This window comes from Scylla paramamosain, chromosome 18 (genome assembly GCF_035594125.1).
Source record: "Scylla paramamosain isolate STU-SP2022 chromosome 18, ASM3559412v1, whole genome shotgun sequence".
Taxonomy (NCBI): domain Eukaryota; kingdom Metazoa; phylum Arthropoda; class Malacostraca; order Decapoda; family Portunidae; genus Scylla; species Scylla paramamosain.
The window spans coordinates 16,761,464-16,776,382 of record NC_087168.1 but is presented as its reverse complement, the minus strand read 5'-3'; the positions used below and the strand labels follow the sequence as shown (position 1 = coordinate 16,776,382).

Sequence of the window (14,919 nt, the reverse complement as noted above, 5' to 3'; positions counted from 1 at the left end):
TGAATCCGCTCGACGCAGATCCTCATTGTTTCATCCACTTGTCATGGCGGATTGTTAGATTTTAAGTGAGTAAATTCCCACCACTACTAAATTCCGTTGGAACAATAGTTCCAACACCAGACATGTACATGCATCCACAAAAACTCATTCGCATGAGATAAAACAAGGACATTAGACAAAACAATTGTGATACACCCATGCTACTATTAATATGAGTCTATATGATAATATACAAAGTTGGTATCCGCCTTGAAAGTGAGTAGGTGAGACATCATTGCCATAGTTGTCCTCATCTGGCTCGGGAATTAGATCCTGAGCCTCTTAGTGGTAAGCTGATTATACAAGTTGGTCACTGTGTCTCAAAGATCTCATCCTCTAACCTATGGCACCTATAATAAATTAATTTATTTCATCTATAATGACATTTAGAAAAAAACAAATCAGTAAAGAAAATTTATTTAATGACCTACAAAAAAATAAATACTCATAAAAATATCCATGTGCTTCACTCAGACAGCTCGCTACCAAACTGAAGCAGCCTGTAATGCCGTGTTTGGAGCAAGTCAATGGTACAAACCGTGACAGCTGATGAGACAGACTCCCTCAGCTTCAAAGAAACTTGTAAGCCTGCAGCCGTACTTGATATTGTTTATGCTAAGATTGCTAGCAAGCTCTAAGCTGTCACAATAATACTTTCTATGTTTTCTTAAAAGTAATAAAAATTTAGTGAATAATTTAACCAATGACATACAACTCTGAAGATGAAGATGACTAGATCTGGCTACATCTCATTATGGTGGTATATCCTGAGAAGTTACTGCTGTGTTTATATTACTAGTGTAATATGAATATAGCACTCTAGGTGCACAGTTAAATAGATATTAACAGAAATATCAAGTTGACAAGTAGAAAATATACTAAAAGAACAAGACATAATTGGACACAACACTAAACTCAGAAGTTGATAAAATAAGAGCAGAACATGTATATATAATGCTTTAAATGAGAGTTGTGTTCAGATATAATAATTCACTACTAAATATGGCAGCAAGGCACCTGGCACCCATGAGCAAACTGTTTTTGACATTTATATCATCCTTGAGCAACCAACCTGATCATGTATTTTGAAAACAAATAAAGAACAAACATTATAAGTCATATGAGGAGCATCAATGCATTTCTGGTTTAGCTTCATGGTTCTTTTGTAAGAGAATGGTTTTATGCTGTGAAATAGATCTGGTGTTCCCTAACTTTCTTTATAAGATGAATGCATGTTTCTTGATGGTTATCATCATAAATTGTGGACTGCCATTTTTGTCAAGAAACAACATGCCTAGTATGTCAGCTTCAGCAATTCTTTCTCAACTGACAAGCTGGAAATTTAGCAAGCAAAGCAAGCAGAGACAGGACTCAAAATTAACTGACTTCCATGAAGGAACAAAAAGAAAAGAAAAGGAACAAGTGTCTCCATGGCCATTTCTATCCTTCTCCCTTTCTATGCTTCAACTATTGAGGGTGACAAGAGACTGGAAATTTGTTTATGTTGATAGTTTTTGTTGGTGGTGGATTCCCTCATGCAAAACAGACACATCAGTCTTAGTCATCTCTTCTGTGGGACCCCCAAGAGAATAGTGGCCATCATACATGTTGTAAGTATTAATATACATGAAGGATGTTGTAAGGATAAAATTAAAATGCCTTTAAAATGGAAGATACATTGCCTTTTCTGAAACAAGGGTTTTATTGGATTCAAACAGTCACCTGTTAGTTTTGAGCCACTCTGGCCCATGATGTGAGACTAAGTATTAGTAACTATTTGTTCTGGTGGTGCATCCTTCTTCCCCTGACTTTCAGTTTGGGGTTCCCCCATGCTTGTGTCCATTGCACTCTCTTGGGGCTTATCACTAGTATTTCCTGAAGGTGGATCTTTGTCTTTGGCATCATCAGGAGGTTGGCCATCATTCCTCACTGCAGAATCTTGAGCTGGAGTCTCTGCTTCTGTGCTTTCTTCAGGAGCATCGTCCTCTTCCATTACATTGTCTGGAGGCACTTCCGTCACTATGAAGCTGTGGCTCTCAGGAAGATCTATGATATTACGTGGTCCAGGTGGTGGCAAGTGGCTGTAAGAACTGTGCCCATAAAGGTCTTCTTCTCCCATCCCTGAAGGTGTGCTGTCCACCTCCTCTACTGGCGCTGAACTTACAGGCTGAGGAAAAGAATATTACATTGGTTGCTTCAACCATCCTCACAACATCTCAATAAACTAAGCAGGCTAGAAAGGAGTAGACAAAAAAAAATGTAAATATATATATATATATATATATATATATATATATATATATATATATATATATATATATATATATATATATATATATATATATATATATATATATAATATACTATAAATAAATAAATAAATAAATAAAATAAATAATAATAATAATAATAATAATAATAACAATAAGTAAATAAATAAATAAACAAATAAATAATAAATAAATAAATAATACACAGATTGTTGGTCCTTAGTATCAACCATTCCCATATCAATATCTTACTGAACTAAGTAGGCTAAGGAGGCATGGACTCAAAAAGAAGAAAACTATCTGTTAGAGACAACCCCAAAGAAACAATATGTAATAAACACCTCAAACTTACATTTGAAGTTACACACTACAGCCCAGCAAAAATGAAAACAACGTTCTTTCAGAACAGTTCCTTCAGTAACTACAGAACTTGATATCAAAGCTGCTATTCTCTCAAGGAAGTAATTACAACATTTCAAGCCTCAGTAGTCCATCCAACATACACCTTGGGTCTTTAGCATGATCTAATTACAAAGTTAATGTAAATTTGGTTGGCCATTCATTCATACCTATCTAACTAGAGGGGAATTTCTTCCACATTCCTGCTGTGAGTTTACATTTTCATTTGGGCATTTTGTTACAGATAAGTAATGAGTGTGGTGAAAAGGCCACAAACCAGCAAACAGTGCCAAACACTGCATCAGCTGGTTCAAGACTGGCACTAACAAGCAAGCAGTGCCAAACACTGAACCAGCTCGCTCAAGACTGGCACCAACAAGCAGTGGCAAACACTGCACCAGCTGATTGAAGACTGGCACTAACAAGCAAACAGTGCCAAACACCATAACAACTGGTTAGGGACTGGCACCGCACTAAGGTCACTCAGGTGTCATTATAGGAAACCTGTAACTTTTTTGCAACTTATCAGTTCTTCCTCCTACAGTGGTAAGGGCCAATGACTCAATACAGGACTTGTATATGTAAAAGGAGTTGCAACCAAATCCATGACCATCTGATCCCAGGGCAAGTATAACTGATACTCCCATCAGGTAACCACTAGCTGCAATAGACCCAATTCAAATTTCCTCCCAGATACAGGTTTGATATTTTCACTCCAGATATTCTAACCAAAGTCCAAACATATGGCAACATTAAAGAAATTGGTTGCACCACACTAGTAGGTGGTGAAATCTGAATTCTATAACAATATATACTGCACTTAAAAGTAAAATATAGCAAACAATAAAAATAAATATATAAATAAAATCATAATCAAAGGACATTAAACACAAAGTCTCTTAAAGGTATATGTACTAGAATCATGAATCTGAATTTCTCAGCTCCTGGGCTATGAAAATGCACATCATGTTTCAGGCTGCCATTCATAAGGACTTCCTTGACTGACTGTAAACCAGAACACTTGAGCAGTTGGCAATGGTAACTAGAAATGGGGATACTGTCACCACTACTATGGTGCAAAACATGATTCGCAAGGGAAGCTGCAGCTGCACACCCAGTACTTTCCTTGCACAATGTGTGTTAAACTCAAAACATTTTCCTTTGATAAGAAACCAATCCTGATATATACTTATTGAAATGAGTGGTAAAGTTCAATCTCATGTTTTCCTCCAGTGCATTACTAAACCACTAACATACTCACGATAGGGTTTGGCACTGGTGTGTGGTAGATGCAAGTGGTGGCATACGGCAGACTCACCACAGGGATGGAACACTGATCATCACCACACTTCCTTACTCCACAAGCCCCAAATAAGACTTGGTTGGGATCCTGCAGAAGAAAGTGATGTACATCACATTAACTTTAACTTATTTATACATGCCACATCACACTTCCCCAACTCTGCTCTCTGGCAAACTGCTTCACTCTTAGCCCCCCCCCACCCAAAAAAAAAGAGGCTCACTCTCCCAGTTGCATCTTCATTTCACTCCTAAACATCATGTTAAATGAGCAAACATTCCCTAGATCTGTCTATACTATCTTAACATATTCCAATTTGAAATCCTAATAATCACACAAGCTTCACCCAATCTTGGAACTTGCTACTCCATCACATTTACCACAAACACTTCATTAGTGAAAATGGTATTTGACAACAAAAATGTGAATTGTTGCTTTCCTTAATTTGTTAATTCATTGAGGACATAGAAATATCCCTATTCTGACCTTAGCAAAATATTTCAATTCATAATAAATGAAACTGTATTCTAGCCTAACATCTCTAGTGAAAGAGGTAGATAAGAAAAAACAATCACACACAAACATAAAGTCACAAATGCACTCACATTCACACACACAAGCATTCCCAAATAATAAAATCACAACCTAAACTCTAGGCCTCTAAAAGGGTACATAGGCAGATTTCCTGTATCTCAAATCAATCTTATTTTTTACCAATATTATATAATTTACAGATGAAGCATTTATAAGCTGATAACTGCAAGAGAGAGAGAGAGAGAGAGAGAGAGAGAGAGAGAGAGAGAGAGAGAGAGAGAGAGAGAGAGAGAGAGAGAGAGAGAGAGAGAGAGAGAGAGAGAGAGAGAAACTGGGCAGCTGTCCTACACATCACAATTCCAATTGCACCACCTACATGTAATATATGTTTTGAGCAATATTTTGAAAGAGGCACAGATTTCTCTCCACAGCGCCAGGACCCCTCGCTGTACACACACTTGACACACCCAATGCTTGTGCCTGGCTTGTAGTTCACTCCTTCTGTCACCTGAAAAGAGATACAAAGCTGAGGTATTCAGGAATAATGAATTGTGTGCTTTGAAACTACTTTCCAGTCAAGTACTACACCACTAAGAGCATTATCTTATTACCTTTACTCTTCATAAGCTCAAGTAATATTTTGAGTTGTCTCTACTCGATAACGGAAACATTTCCTTCTGTGCTTTATTACTAAACTGTGGGTAAATTCACCCATGCAGTGGAACTGCATCACAAAAATTAAACCTAATCTCTGTGTGAAGAGAGCAACTGAAGTTGGGGGAGGAAATTTTGTTGTAAACTCAAGCTTATGAGACTCTGTCATTTAATCCCATAAGGGAAAGTAGGGATGTAAAACCAAAATGCTACTGCTGCTGCTGCTGATGATGATAAAAAAAATTATTCTTACACTGACTCCTTCAACATCCCTTAAATATGAACAAAAATAAAACAAAACCATCGGTCAAAAAAGTACTACACAAGTTTCTCTCTCTCTCTCTCTGTCACACACACACAGCATAAAATAAAATCAAAGTACTGACAAAGAAGGTTATCCCTGACACAGGTAAGGGAAAGGTCACACCCAGACCACACTGACCTGGAGGCGGCGTTCCAGCTGCTGTCGATACAGGAGGGAGTGTGTGCTAAGATGCTTGTGATAGCGGGCCAGTGCCTTCAGCTGTTCATAGGCCTGCCGCTCCTCAGGTGTTGGCTTGGGCTGGTCATGGATGCTCGCTAGTTACAAGAAATAAGAGTGCAACAGATATTATCACACCTATTTGGAGAACTGTTATCAGGTGTTTCTTAAAAAGTAACTGAATCTCATACTCCTAAATTTTTCTAGAAAGACAGGATGTCAACAGGAAAATATTATATATCTTAATATTATATTGTGTATTTTTCCATATAATATTGAAAATAACAGTAGAGTCATCCCTCGTTAGTCACAGTTTCATTTTCCATGCTTTCACTTTTACACGAATTACTGCCAACCACAAACTCAAAGTCACCCACTGTTCACCGCATCACACACACACACACACACACCTGCCCGCCACACAAAGTGTTCCCATGTTCCACTGCTGCAGTCTGTGACTGCATGTCATTGTCCTTAGTCACAAAGTAAACTCACCCATGTCAGTATCATCCCCACCATCCCACACCACATCTTCACAATTGTAACGTATGAACATAAGCTTTTCTACACCATGAATCCTAAGAAATCAGCAAAGAAACTGGCTGGAGACACTTCAAAGCATGCAAGGAAGATGATAACTGGAGAAGCTTAATATATTAAACAAATTAAGGGAAGGCATCTTATGCTGCTGCAGTGAGAATGTTTTTTCTTTACTTAAACAAGGTTTTGAAGTTCAGGGGTGTTCTTCAGAAGGGGCACAAATTTTCCATGGATTTTCCTTGTCCACGGGTTTGTCAGTTACCTAACTCTCATGGGTAACAAGGGATGACTGCACATTAAACCCATCAGCTAAAGTAGTTTCCATAAACTAGGCTGATTTGGAAGCCATACCCTGTGCCTACTTCCCAAAGTGGTAGAGCAATTGATTGGCACATCAATTAAGTGGATTATTTACAAGGATCATTCATAACACAAAATGTCCTAAAACTGAATAAATAAAAAATAAATACATAAAAGATGCAGGTAGTACAGTACATGTGACACTATCAGAAGCTTGTGTTAGTTTTAGTATCATGTTTGGCAATGCATGCAGCAAATGGGGTCAAAAAGCCCAGACTGAGACTGACCCATGGATTCCTTCTCCTGCCGCACTGCCTGCAGGTACTTTCTCCGGCTCTCCCTCAGGATGTGGATCAGCCGCTTATACTCCCCAACATACATTGACTGAAACCATCATAACAGAATACATTATCACATGAATTATGAGGACTCATGCAAAATTTAAACAATAAATATAAACTTGCACCGAGCAAAAGCTTAAATATATGGCTAGCAATTATGTCCTTTTGTGTGTGTGTGTGTGTGTGTGTGTGTGTGTGTGTGTGTGTGTGTGTGTGTGTGTGTGTGTGTGTGTGTGTGTGTGTGTGTGTGTGTGTGTGTGTGTGTGTGTGTGTGTGTGTGTGTGTGTGTGTGTGTGTGTGTGTGTACCTAGTTGTAATGTACAGGAGGGGACCTCCTATCTTTTTTTATCTTACTTCCATGTCCTCTTGTATCTCTCATGTCCCACTTTATTAGGTTTTCTCTATCAAGCACCTTCAAATTCTTCATGATTCTATAAATTACTATCGTCTCCTCTTTCCCTTTTTTGTTCCAGCATTGTTAAATCCACTTTGGACAGCCTCTCCTCATACAACACTTTCTACAAGCTTGGAGCCAATTTTATTGCTGCTCTTTGAAGCCTTTCGTTTCCTGATGTTCTTTTTTGTGCTTGGTGACCACACTGCTGCCACATATTCCAAATATTATCAGAGTGACAACCAGTTTCTTTACCATTTCTTTATCCATAGTGTGTGTGTGTGTGTGTGTGTGTACATGGTTATCATGAGCCAGAGAATAGTTTGGGATGGGGCATCCTGAGGCAAAGGTACATAAACTATTAGAACAGGTGAGATGTTGCACATATAAACCCAATGGTGGTATACTCAGCTCAAGGTTTGCTATGTATAATACACCAGGTACTCGTTATATGTGAGGGTTACATTCTGCGAAAAGCTTGCGTAATGAGAATCTGCATATACTGAACCTATCATCTCATTAATTATAGTGGGTTATGTTCCACAATCAGTTTTTGAATCCCCTAAATATTTATTCTTGCACCATTTCACAAAAAATGAAGCACTAAAGCAATAGAAAACACATTAGTGAAGATAAATTACAAATATAATATGAAAATTGTAAATAAAAAAATTGAAAAATAAAAAAAAAAATTGAAATTGTGGTCTGTGTGCAATGGGAGGAAAACGCTGGAAAACATTTGCACCCACTGCCCTCTAGTGCAAGCTGGCCACACTACCTCACCAACCAGTTGCACCATCACTGCTACTCGCATAATAGGGAATTTTTCTTGCATATTGAAAATACTTGGTACATTTAGTTAGTCAAATATGATATGATTCACATATTTTGAACTCACATATATCAAATACCCAGTGCATCTGACAAAAATTAAGTTTATCTTTACCATAATCACACATATGGATACAAGAATATATAAATAGGAAATTATAATAATTGTCTATGGCAGATGAGAGAACATTATGAATGAATGTTTTCGTGTGCATGGTGGATAATGTGCATTAACAACTAATACACCAAATTTAACTCATTTGTTAACTTTGGTTACCAAAGTTATGTATGGCACTGCATTTTACAACTAAACCTTCCAGTAAGCTACAAGCACAATATAAACATCATTTACAAACACTGATAGGTAGAATGAGCAACTAACATGTCTAAATACAAACCTTTAATTTCTGCAGTTTTTCTAGATATATCCTTGTAATTTCCTCAGTAGTGAACACTTCGGCATGTTCCAGGGGATCCACATCTGAGTCTGCAGAGTCCAGCTCACTGTCAGCTTCACGGCGTGGGAAAGAGTCCTGGGGGAAGGTAACGGTCTCCTCTTCACTGTCTGTGTCACTGGCATACTCCAGGACGGACGATGCAAGGCCGGGCACACTGGCTGGATCAGGAATGGCTGCAACATCAATAGTAAGGTAGGGTCAAGATTGAATACAAGATCTATAACAACATGGTAAACTTTCAAGGTCAGGAATAGCTGCAACATAGTGACATGGTAAACTTGTGGCATCAAGAATGCAAGAATGAATACAAAATTCAAAATAACAAGATAAACTTTCAAGGTCAGGAATGGCTGCAACATTCAAAGCTTGTGATTAATTTCTCTTCAATAATACTACTTTACATTGAACTCAAATCTACTTCAGTTACAAGACTCAATTTTACATGAGACATCTTTAAAAATCAGGTTCTATATTTCAATTTAATTTCACTCTTATTGTTTATAAATAAATGGCAGGCACAATCTTAAGAGAACAGAAAGAAATCACTTCATGCCAAAGACAGAAACATGAAGAAACATGAGTCTTCATTGACCTGCAAAATGTAATAATCACTTAACATAAGATATATAGCCTTTCTCTCTTCTCTCTGACTGAACAAGTTAGTATTTTTCTGATTTTCCCACATTCTAATCCAAGTAAAATACACTTCAACCACTAATTCAAGACAAGGTGTTGCTATAAAGCTTTACAAAAGTGAATGTTGTGCGCACCATTCTGGCCTGTGGTGTGGGTGTCCATCTGGTGGTGGCTCAGCATGGAGAGGAGGGTCTCTGGAGTCTGGCGGGGGCAAGTCTTGCGTGCCGCCCGCTGCCGCACCACTAGTGAACGTCGGGAATGCTCCAAACAGTACCTATAAATACTTATATTAAAAAACATGTATTTTCTCATCCTGCAAACAACAGAACAAAATTACATACTATTTTGTAATAGATGGAAGCTGCAAATTTGATATCTTGTTGTAGGTTGAACACTCAATTTTCATAAGAAATTACACATCATAAATTTTCATAACAAATTACACATTATAAATTTGCATAACAAATTACACATTATAAGTCTATAAATGCAATTTTCAAGGGAAAAACTAAATTGAAGATTGCAGAATTATAACCCAATATTGTTTTCCATGGTCAGAAATAACCTAATATAAAAGTGTTTGTAATTACAGCAAACCAATAACTACTAATACAGCAGCATATTTAAAAAATACTTGCACACATATTTTATGCTGAAAAAAGTAAATATATTAAAAATTTAGAGAATTAGTACAATTTGGTTCATGGTCCACAATAAAGGTCAAAAGAACAGCAAAGAACTGATGGGTCAGTAAAACATAACATATATAACAAAACACACAAGCAAAAAGATAATAAAATAACATGATTATATAAAAAAAACTCTTAAAAGTTACAAAACTAAGAGATATGTAAAGAGTTATGATTAAATAGCACAGAATACATATCAATACATAAGCAATTGAGATACTAAAATATTTTGCAATATAAAGAAAAATACCCCTAAAAATAATTACATACAAACACTCACCCCTCCTTCCTGTCGCTGGTGGGTGCTGGACGCAGGCATCGCTTGCCAGTGCTGGTGAAGATATAATTACACTGGCGGAAAGGAGCGCTCTTGTCCTCCAGGATGTGGCGGGTACAATACTCAAACCCATCAAGCCTTGGCTGCAAGAGGCAAAACCAAGGTTAGCTATGCCTCACTGTAAGTAACTCCAGATGTTTACATGGTAAACAATAATTATTGGTGATTTTTGTCTGTCTTGAGCCCAGCACTATGACAAACTTTTTCAAGAGGGACATTTCAAAACACCAATCTGCATAATTTTGGATATTCTTTTTGACAATTCTCTTTTGGGACTGGCATCTTTAGATGGCTTTTTTTTTTGTTGTCCTTGGCCAGAACCCCTCATTAATATATATATATATATATATATATATATATATATATATATATATATATATATATATATATATATATATATATATATATATATGAACAAGGAGCAATGTAACCAGTCATTTCAAATAACAGTAAACAATCAAAGAAATGACAGCAAGAAATGTCAAGTAATGGAATAGCAACAATGCAAAGTAACAAAAGATAAATGCACTAGTCTGCATGACCAAAGCATGATAGCAGTAAATTACAAATTAAGGTATAAATTACAGTATACTGTAAAGTACAATAAAGATAATGATGGTCATACATGTGGAATCATCACGACAAGTTATGTGTTATATGGTTGACTGTAAATGCTAAACTAAGGAACAACTGTTATTTACACAATTCTCTAGGCTAGTTAGTAAAAGGGAGGACAAGGAAGGCTACCAGTCAGATGCTTGAGCCAGCTGGTTAACTGACAACTTCATCAACAACCCACCAGACTGCAGCTGTAGGTGGTAAAGGCACAGGACGCCTCTGGTGCTGGCCGTGTGAGGGTCCGCATTGTCTTGACCACACGCCCACTACGCACCGACATCCTTCCCAGTGGCAGTCTTCTTCCTCCTCTCTGAACCAGCGCTTGGAAGCCTTACACCTTGTTTTCAGTAGATCTCTTCATTACACTGCAAAAGGAGGAGCAAAATTAAAATTCTCCTCTCAACTAAACAAAGAAGCAATATTATTCTAATCATGATACTAAATGAAGAGCAAGGACAATGTATTTGGCCATAGTGCATAAATATACTTATTGTACAATGTATAAGAAGGTACAAGAAAGTTTCAAGACTAGGCTTGTATGGATAAAAGTACTTTATCTTGGGCACTACTTGCTACACCACCTTGAATAGTGATAAAATGCTCCCAGCACCATTGCCTCTGTTGAAATACATTCTGGAAGTCTTCCTCTCAAAGCGTGCCAAGCTTCTCCTGCAACTTGCACTTAATCTCCTCCATGGTGGACAAAAGGAGTAGGTAAATTACCAGATCAAAGTCTGCCAAGAATTTTGTCAGTGACCTGGATGACCCATCCTTCATATCAGTATCATTGCCAAGGACAAGACTTGGGTTCACAGGTATAGCCCCAAACTAAACAGCAAACAGTGGTGAGGCAAGTTTATAATACAGCTAAAAGCATATTCATAATTTTTATGGGATTGTTCACCTTGAATTCATCCCCATGGCCAGACCACTAACAGAAAGTTTTAATGCTGTTCTGAGGTGTCTGACAGAGAACATTCAGCAGAAATGTGTGGAAACATGGTGCAAGGCCAAACAGATGCTTCATGATGACAGTGCAACTTCTCAATGAGCTCTTGCAACACAAGTTTCTCAGCCCCAACAGTGTGATCCTCCTCCTGCACCCACCCTACTTGCCAGACTTGGTCCCTTGCAACTTCTTTGTTCCCAAAAATCAAGTTGTGACTGCAGAGATGCAATTTTGACAATGCAGAGATGACTCCACATGAATCACAGATGGTGTTTGACACTCTCCAAGAACTCAATTTCCAGAACACTTCACCTGTGGCAACAGTGCTGGAAATCCTACGCCATTGCTCAAAGGTAATACTTAGTTCAACCCATACAGCAGGGAGGAAGCAAAACATTTTAGCTTCATTAACTCTTCTCCTTCACTTAATGGAAACAGCTGCAGAGGTATCAAAGGTATCAAAAGGCACTCTCAAAGCCAATCGTCTTCTGGACATTCCCACCACCATGTTCCTGGTCCTTACACAAACATTAGCCTAACATAATCTAATCTACAGTAACCTGAATCATATCAGTAATATTTTTGGCTTTCATTTCATGACAAGTATTTACATTAAGACAGTGCTTTCAGGTTCATCTAGGGCAGTGATTTCCAACCTCTGGGCCATATGGTAAAATGCAGGGGGCCATAACCTGGGGCAACATACCTCACACAGATTAATTATCTTAATCCATATTATTTATTAGTTTTTGAAAATTATAGTTTTTAATTACTATATAGATTCTGTTATGTGCATTACTTTACTTCTTTAGTACAGTAACATTTTAATAACCACAGCAGATGATATTTAGCAAAGGAAGATACAAATTTCTTAAAATGCATCCAAGAGAAAAAAGTATCTGGAATCAATAAAACTATAAGAACTGCTAGAGAGGCAGGCTTTTATCTGGATCAAATGAGCGTAGTACTGCAGACACTCACTATAATCAAGGGTTATGGATAGGGTGGCATGGGTAACAATCAAATATGAAGAAGTTGGGAGCCACTGAGCTAGGGAGTGAAATAGAGGGAAAAGTGTCCCATGCAACTCCCTTACTGAGAGAGGGAAATGTCAGGGGGGAAAGAAAAATGTCAGGGCAATGCAAAAATTATGTCAGGGGAAGGGAAAATGTCAAGGAGCAGGGAAAATATTGGAAGAGAATATCAGGAGGAATGTTTGTGGCTAAAGAAAAAAAGTCATAAGAGAGGGGGAAATGTATATCAAGGAAGAAATGTTGGGGAGGATGGGAAAAAATGTCTGGAAGGAATGAAAAAAATGTCAGGAAAGGAAAGGATGTTTGAAAGGAAGGGAAAAATGTCTGGGAAGGGAATAATTTCTGAGAGGAATGGAAAAAAATGTCAGGAAGGGAAAAAATGTCTAGTAAGAGAAAAATGTCTGAAAAGAAGAAAAAAAACTGAAAGGAAGGGAAAAATGTCTAGAAGGAAGAGAAAAATGTCTAGAAGGAAGGAAAAATGTCTGGAAGGGAAAAATGCCTAAAGGGAAGGGAAAAACATATGGAGGGAAGGGAAAAATGTCAGGAAAGAAGGGAAAAGTCTGGAAAAGGAAAAAATGTCCGGATGGAATATATATAAAAGGAATCCAGGGAAAACAGGTCTCAGTGAAGAGGTTTTTAAGACCTTTATAAACATCTACAAGAAAATTAGCAATGAAAAAATACAATTTGCAACTTCTTCTCAGTTCAAAGACTGGATGTGGCAGCAGAACAAGTAAACATGTCTCAGAGTGATTGGCAATTAGGGAAAGGTGTAACAAGTGGCACTCAAAGGGTTAAGAGACTGTCTGGCACTCACGGGTAATTACATAATGAAATCATAAACATATGTCAAATATACAAATTGATGGTATTTGTCTTGAGTCTTTTCCCGGCCTTATTACTAGTCTATTCTCTTCCATTGTTTCGCATATACCCTTAGATACAACTAAAACGTAAATATATGGTGGGGAAGTGACCCTGTCCTGATTCACTTCCGACTCGAACCATTGCAAACTTGGATGAACCGCCACTAACTCGGACCACAAGTGGACCAAGTTGAACCTAATCTAGATATCAATATATAAAAAAAAAAGTAATAACAAAAGCTTTAAAACAATAAAATACACTAGACTATGCAAAAAGTGTGAAATGAAATCGCCAGATGCTGGAACACAATTTGTATATAGTTCAGTAATTTACACTTAAATGTTTAATTTCCGTAATATATTAATAAATCAAGAAAACTGCACAGAAAGTTGTAATCTCACCTGTCTGGGACGCGCCGTAGTTAGGCACACTAAACACTACTAAGGTCTAGGAATGAAACCTGGGCTGTACATGGGTGAGGGTGAGATGGTTTGGATGACTGGAGTTGGAATAAAAATGGCCAGTTAGTCGTCCAGAATGTTCCGAGTTGAACCTAACCCAGATAAACTCCATACCTCACATTCATCCAAGTGTCCTCACATATCACGCACCAGGTCTCTCTTGCCTCATTCCGGCACTACACACACACACAAACACCACTATGCATGTTGAATCACGCGCCAAACAAAAATATTGGAACGCATCCAGCACTTTCACTCAACACACTGTAATATTAAACGAATGCATCTAATCACATCACAAGCACCACGTCTTCCATTAATATGTTTCAAATTACGCGCCACAAAAAAAAATTTCGGGCAAACGACACTGGTCAATAAATCAATAAATATACACAGTTCACTATGACTCTTTTTCAGCTCTTCACTTTTTTTTTCAAATAATATATTCTGCTAGATAAATTCACTAACATAAGCACATATCTCCTTGACACACAATGATATACACACCAAATGGCCACAAAATCACACGCACACGCGATATAAATAAGTAACGTTAAAGAAAATGGTTCAAATGTAGGCATAAATATTACAAAGAAAAAAGAAAATACTAGGATAATGCAGCACACCCACCCCTTACCAGGTTAGCACGCACACTGGTGACTCCTCTCCACAGAACATGACAGTCCACTTTTTACTCCCCGACTTCAGTATCTTTTAAAAAATGTATAACAAACATTCTCCACAAAGACTCGAATGTATATCTCAAAATAAATTATGCTTGCGGTCT

General features: G+C 37.6%; 1 protein-coding gene across 5 annotated transcripts; it reads right to left on the bottom strand.

Annotated features, from left to right (window-relative positions):
* Nucleotides 1-440: 440 nt before the first annotated feature.
* On the bottom strand, nt 441-14,861 carry LOC135109183 (KAT8 regulatory NSL complex subunit 2-like). Of its 5 annotated transcripts, none has more exons than XM_064020336.1 (10): nt 14,770-14,861; nt 11,003-11,186; nt 10,147-10,286; nt 9,312-9,460; nt 8,482-8,714; nt 6,805-6,901; nt 5,639-5,775; nt 4,919-5,050; nt 3,970-4,098; nt 441-2,206 (listed from the first exon to the last, which is right to left on the bottom strand). In XM_064020336.1, the coding sequence occupies exons 2-10, from the start codon at nt 11,099-11,101 to the stop codon at nt 1,799-1,801; spliced, it is 1,524 nt and encodes a 507-aa protein (XP_063876406.1). In that variant the 5' UTR covers nt 11,102-11,186; nt 14,770-14,861; the 3' UTR covers nt 441-1,798. The 5 variants fall into 5 exon arrangements, with proteins under 5 accessions (XP_063876406.1, XP_063876409.1, XP_063876407.1 ...); XM_064020339.1 differs by having other exon boundaries at nt 9,312-9,451; nt 14,770-14,858; XM_064020337.1 differs by having other exon boundaries at nt 14,763-14,781.
* Between the last annotated feature and the right edge of the window lie 58 nt (nt 14,862-14,919).

Excerpts from the sequence above, each read along its gene's own strand:
- LOC135109183 (XM_064020336.1), bottom strand. The coding sequence starts at position 11,101 with ATGTCGGTGCGTAGTGGGCGTGTGGTCAAGACAATGCGGACCCTCACA. Across the intron at positions 6,902-8,481 it reads AAAAACTGCAGAAATTAAAG|TCAATGTATGTTGGGGAGTA; the intron begins GTTTGTATTTAG and ends TGATGGTTTCAG. Across the intron at positions 5,776-6,804 it reads GCAGGAGAAGGAATCCATGG|CGAGCATCCATGACCAGCCC; the intron begins GTCAGTCTCAGT and ends TCTTGTAACTAG.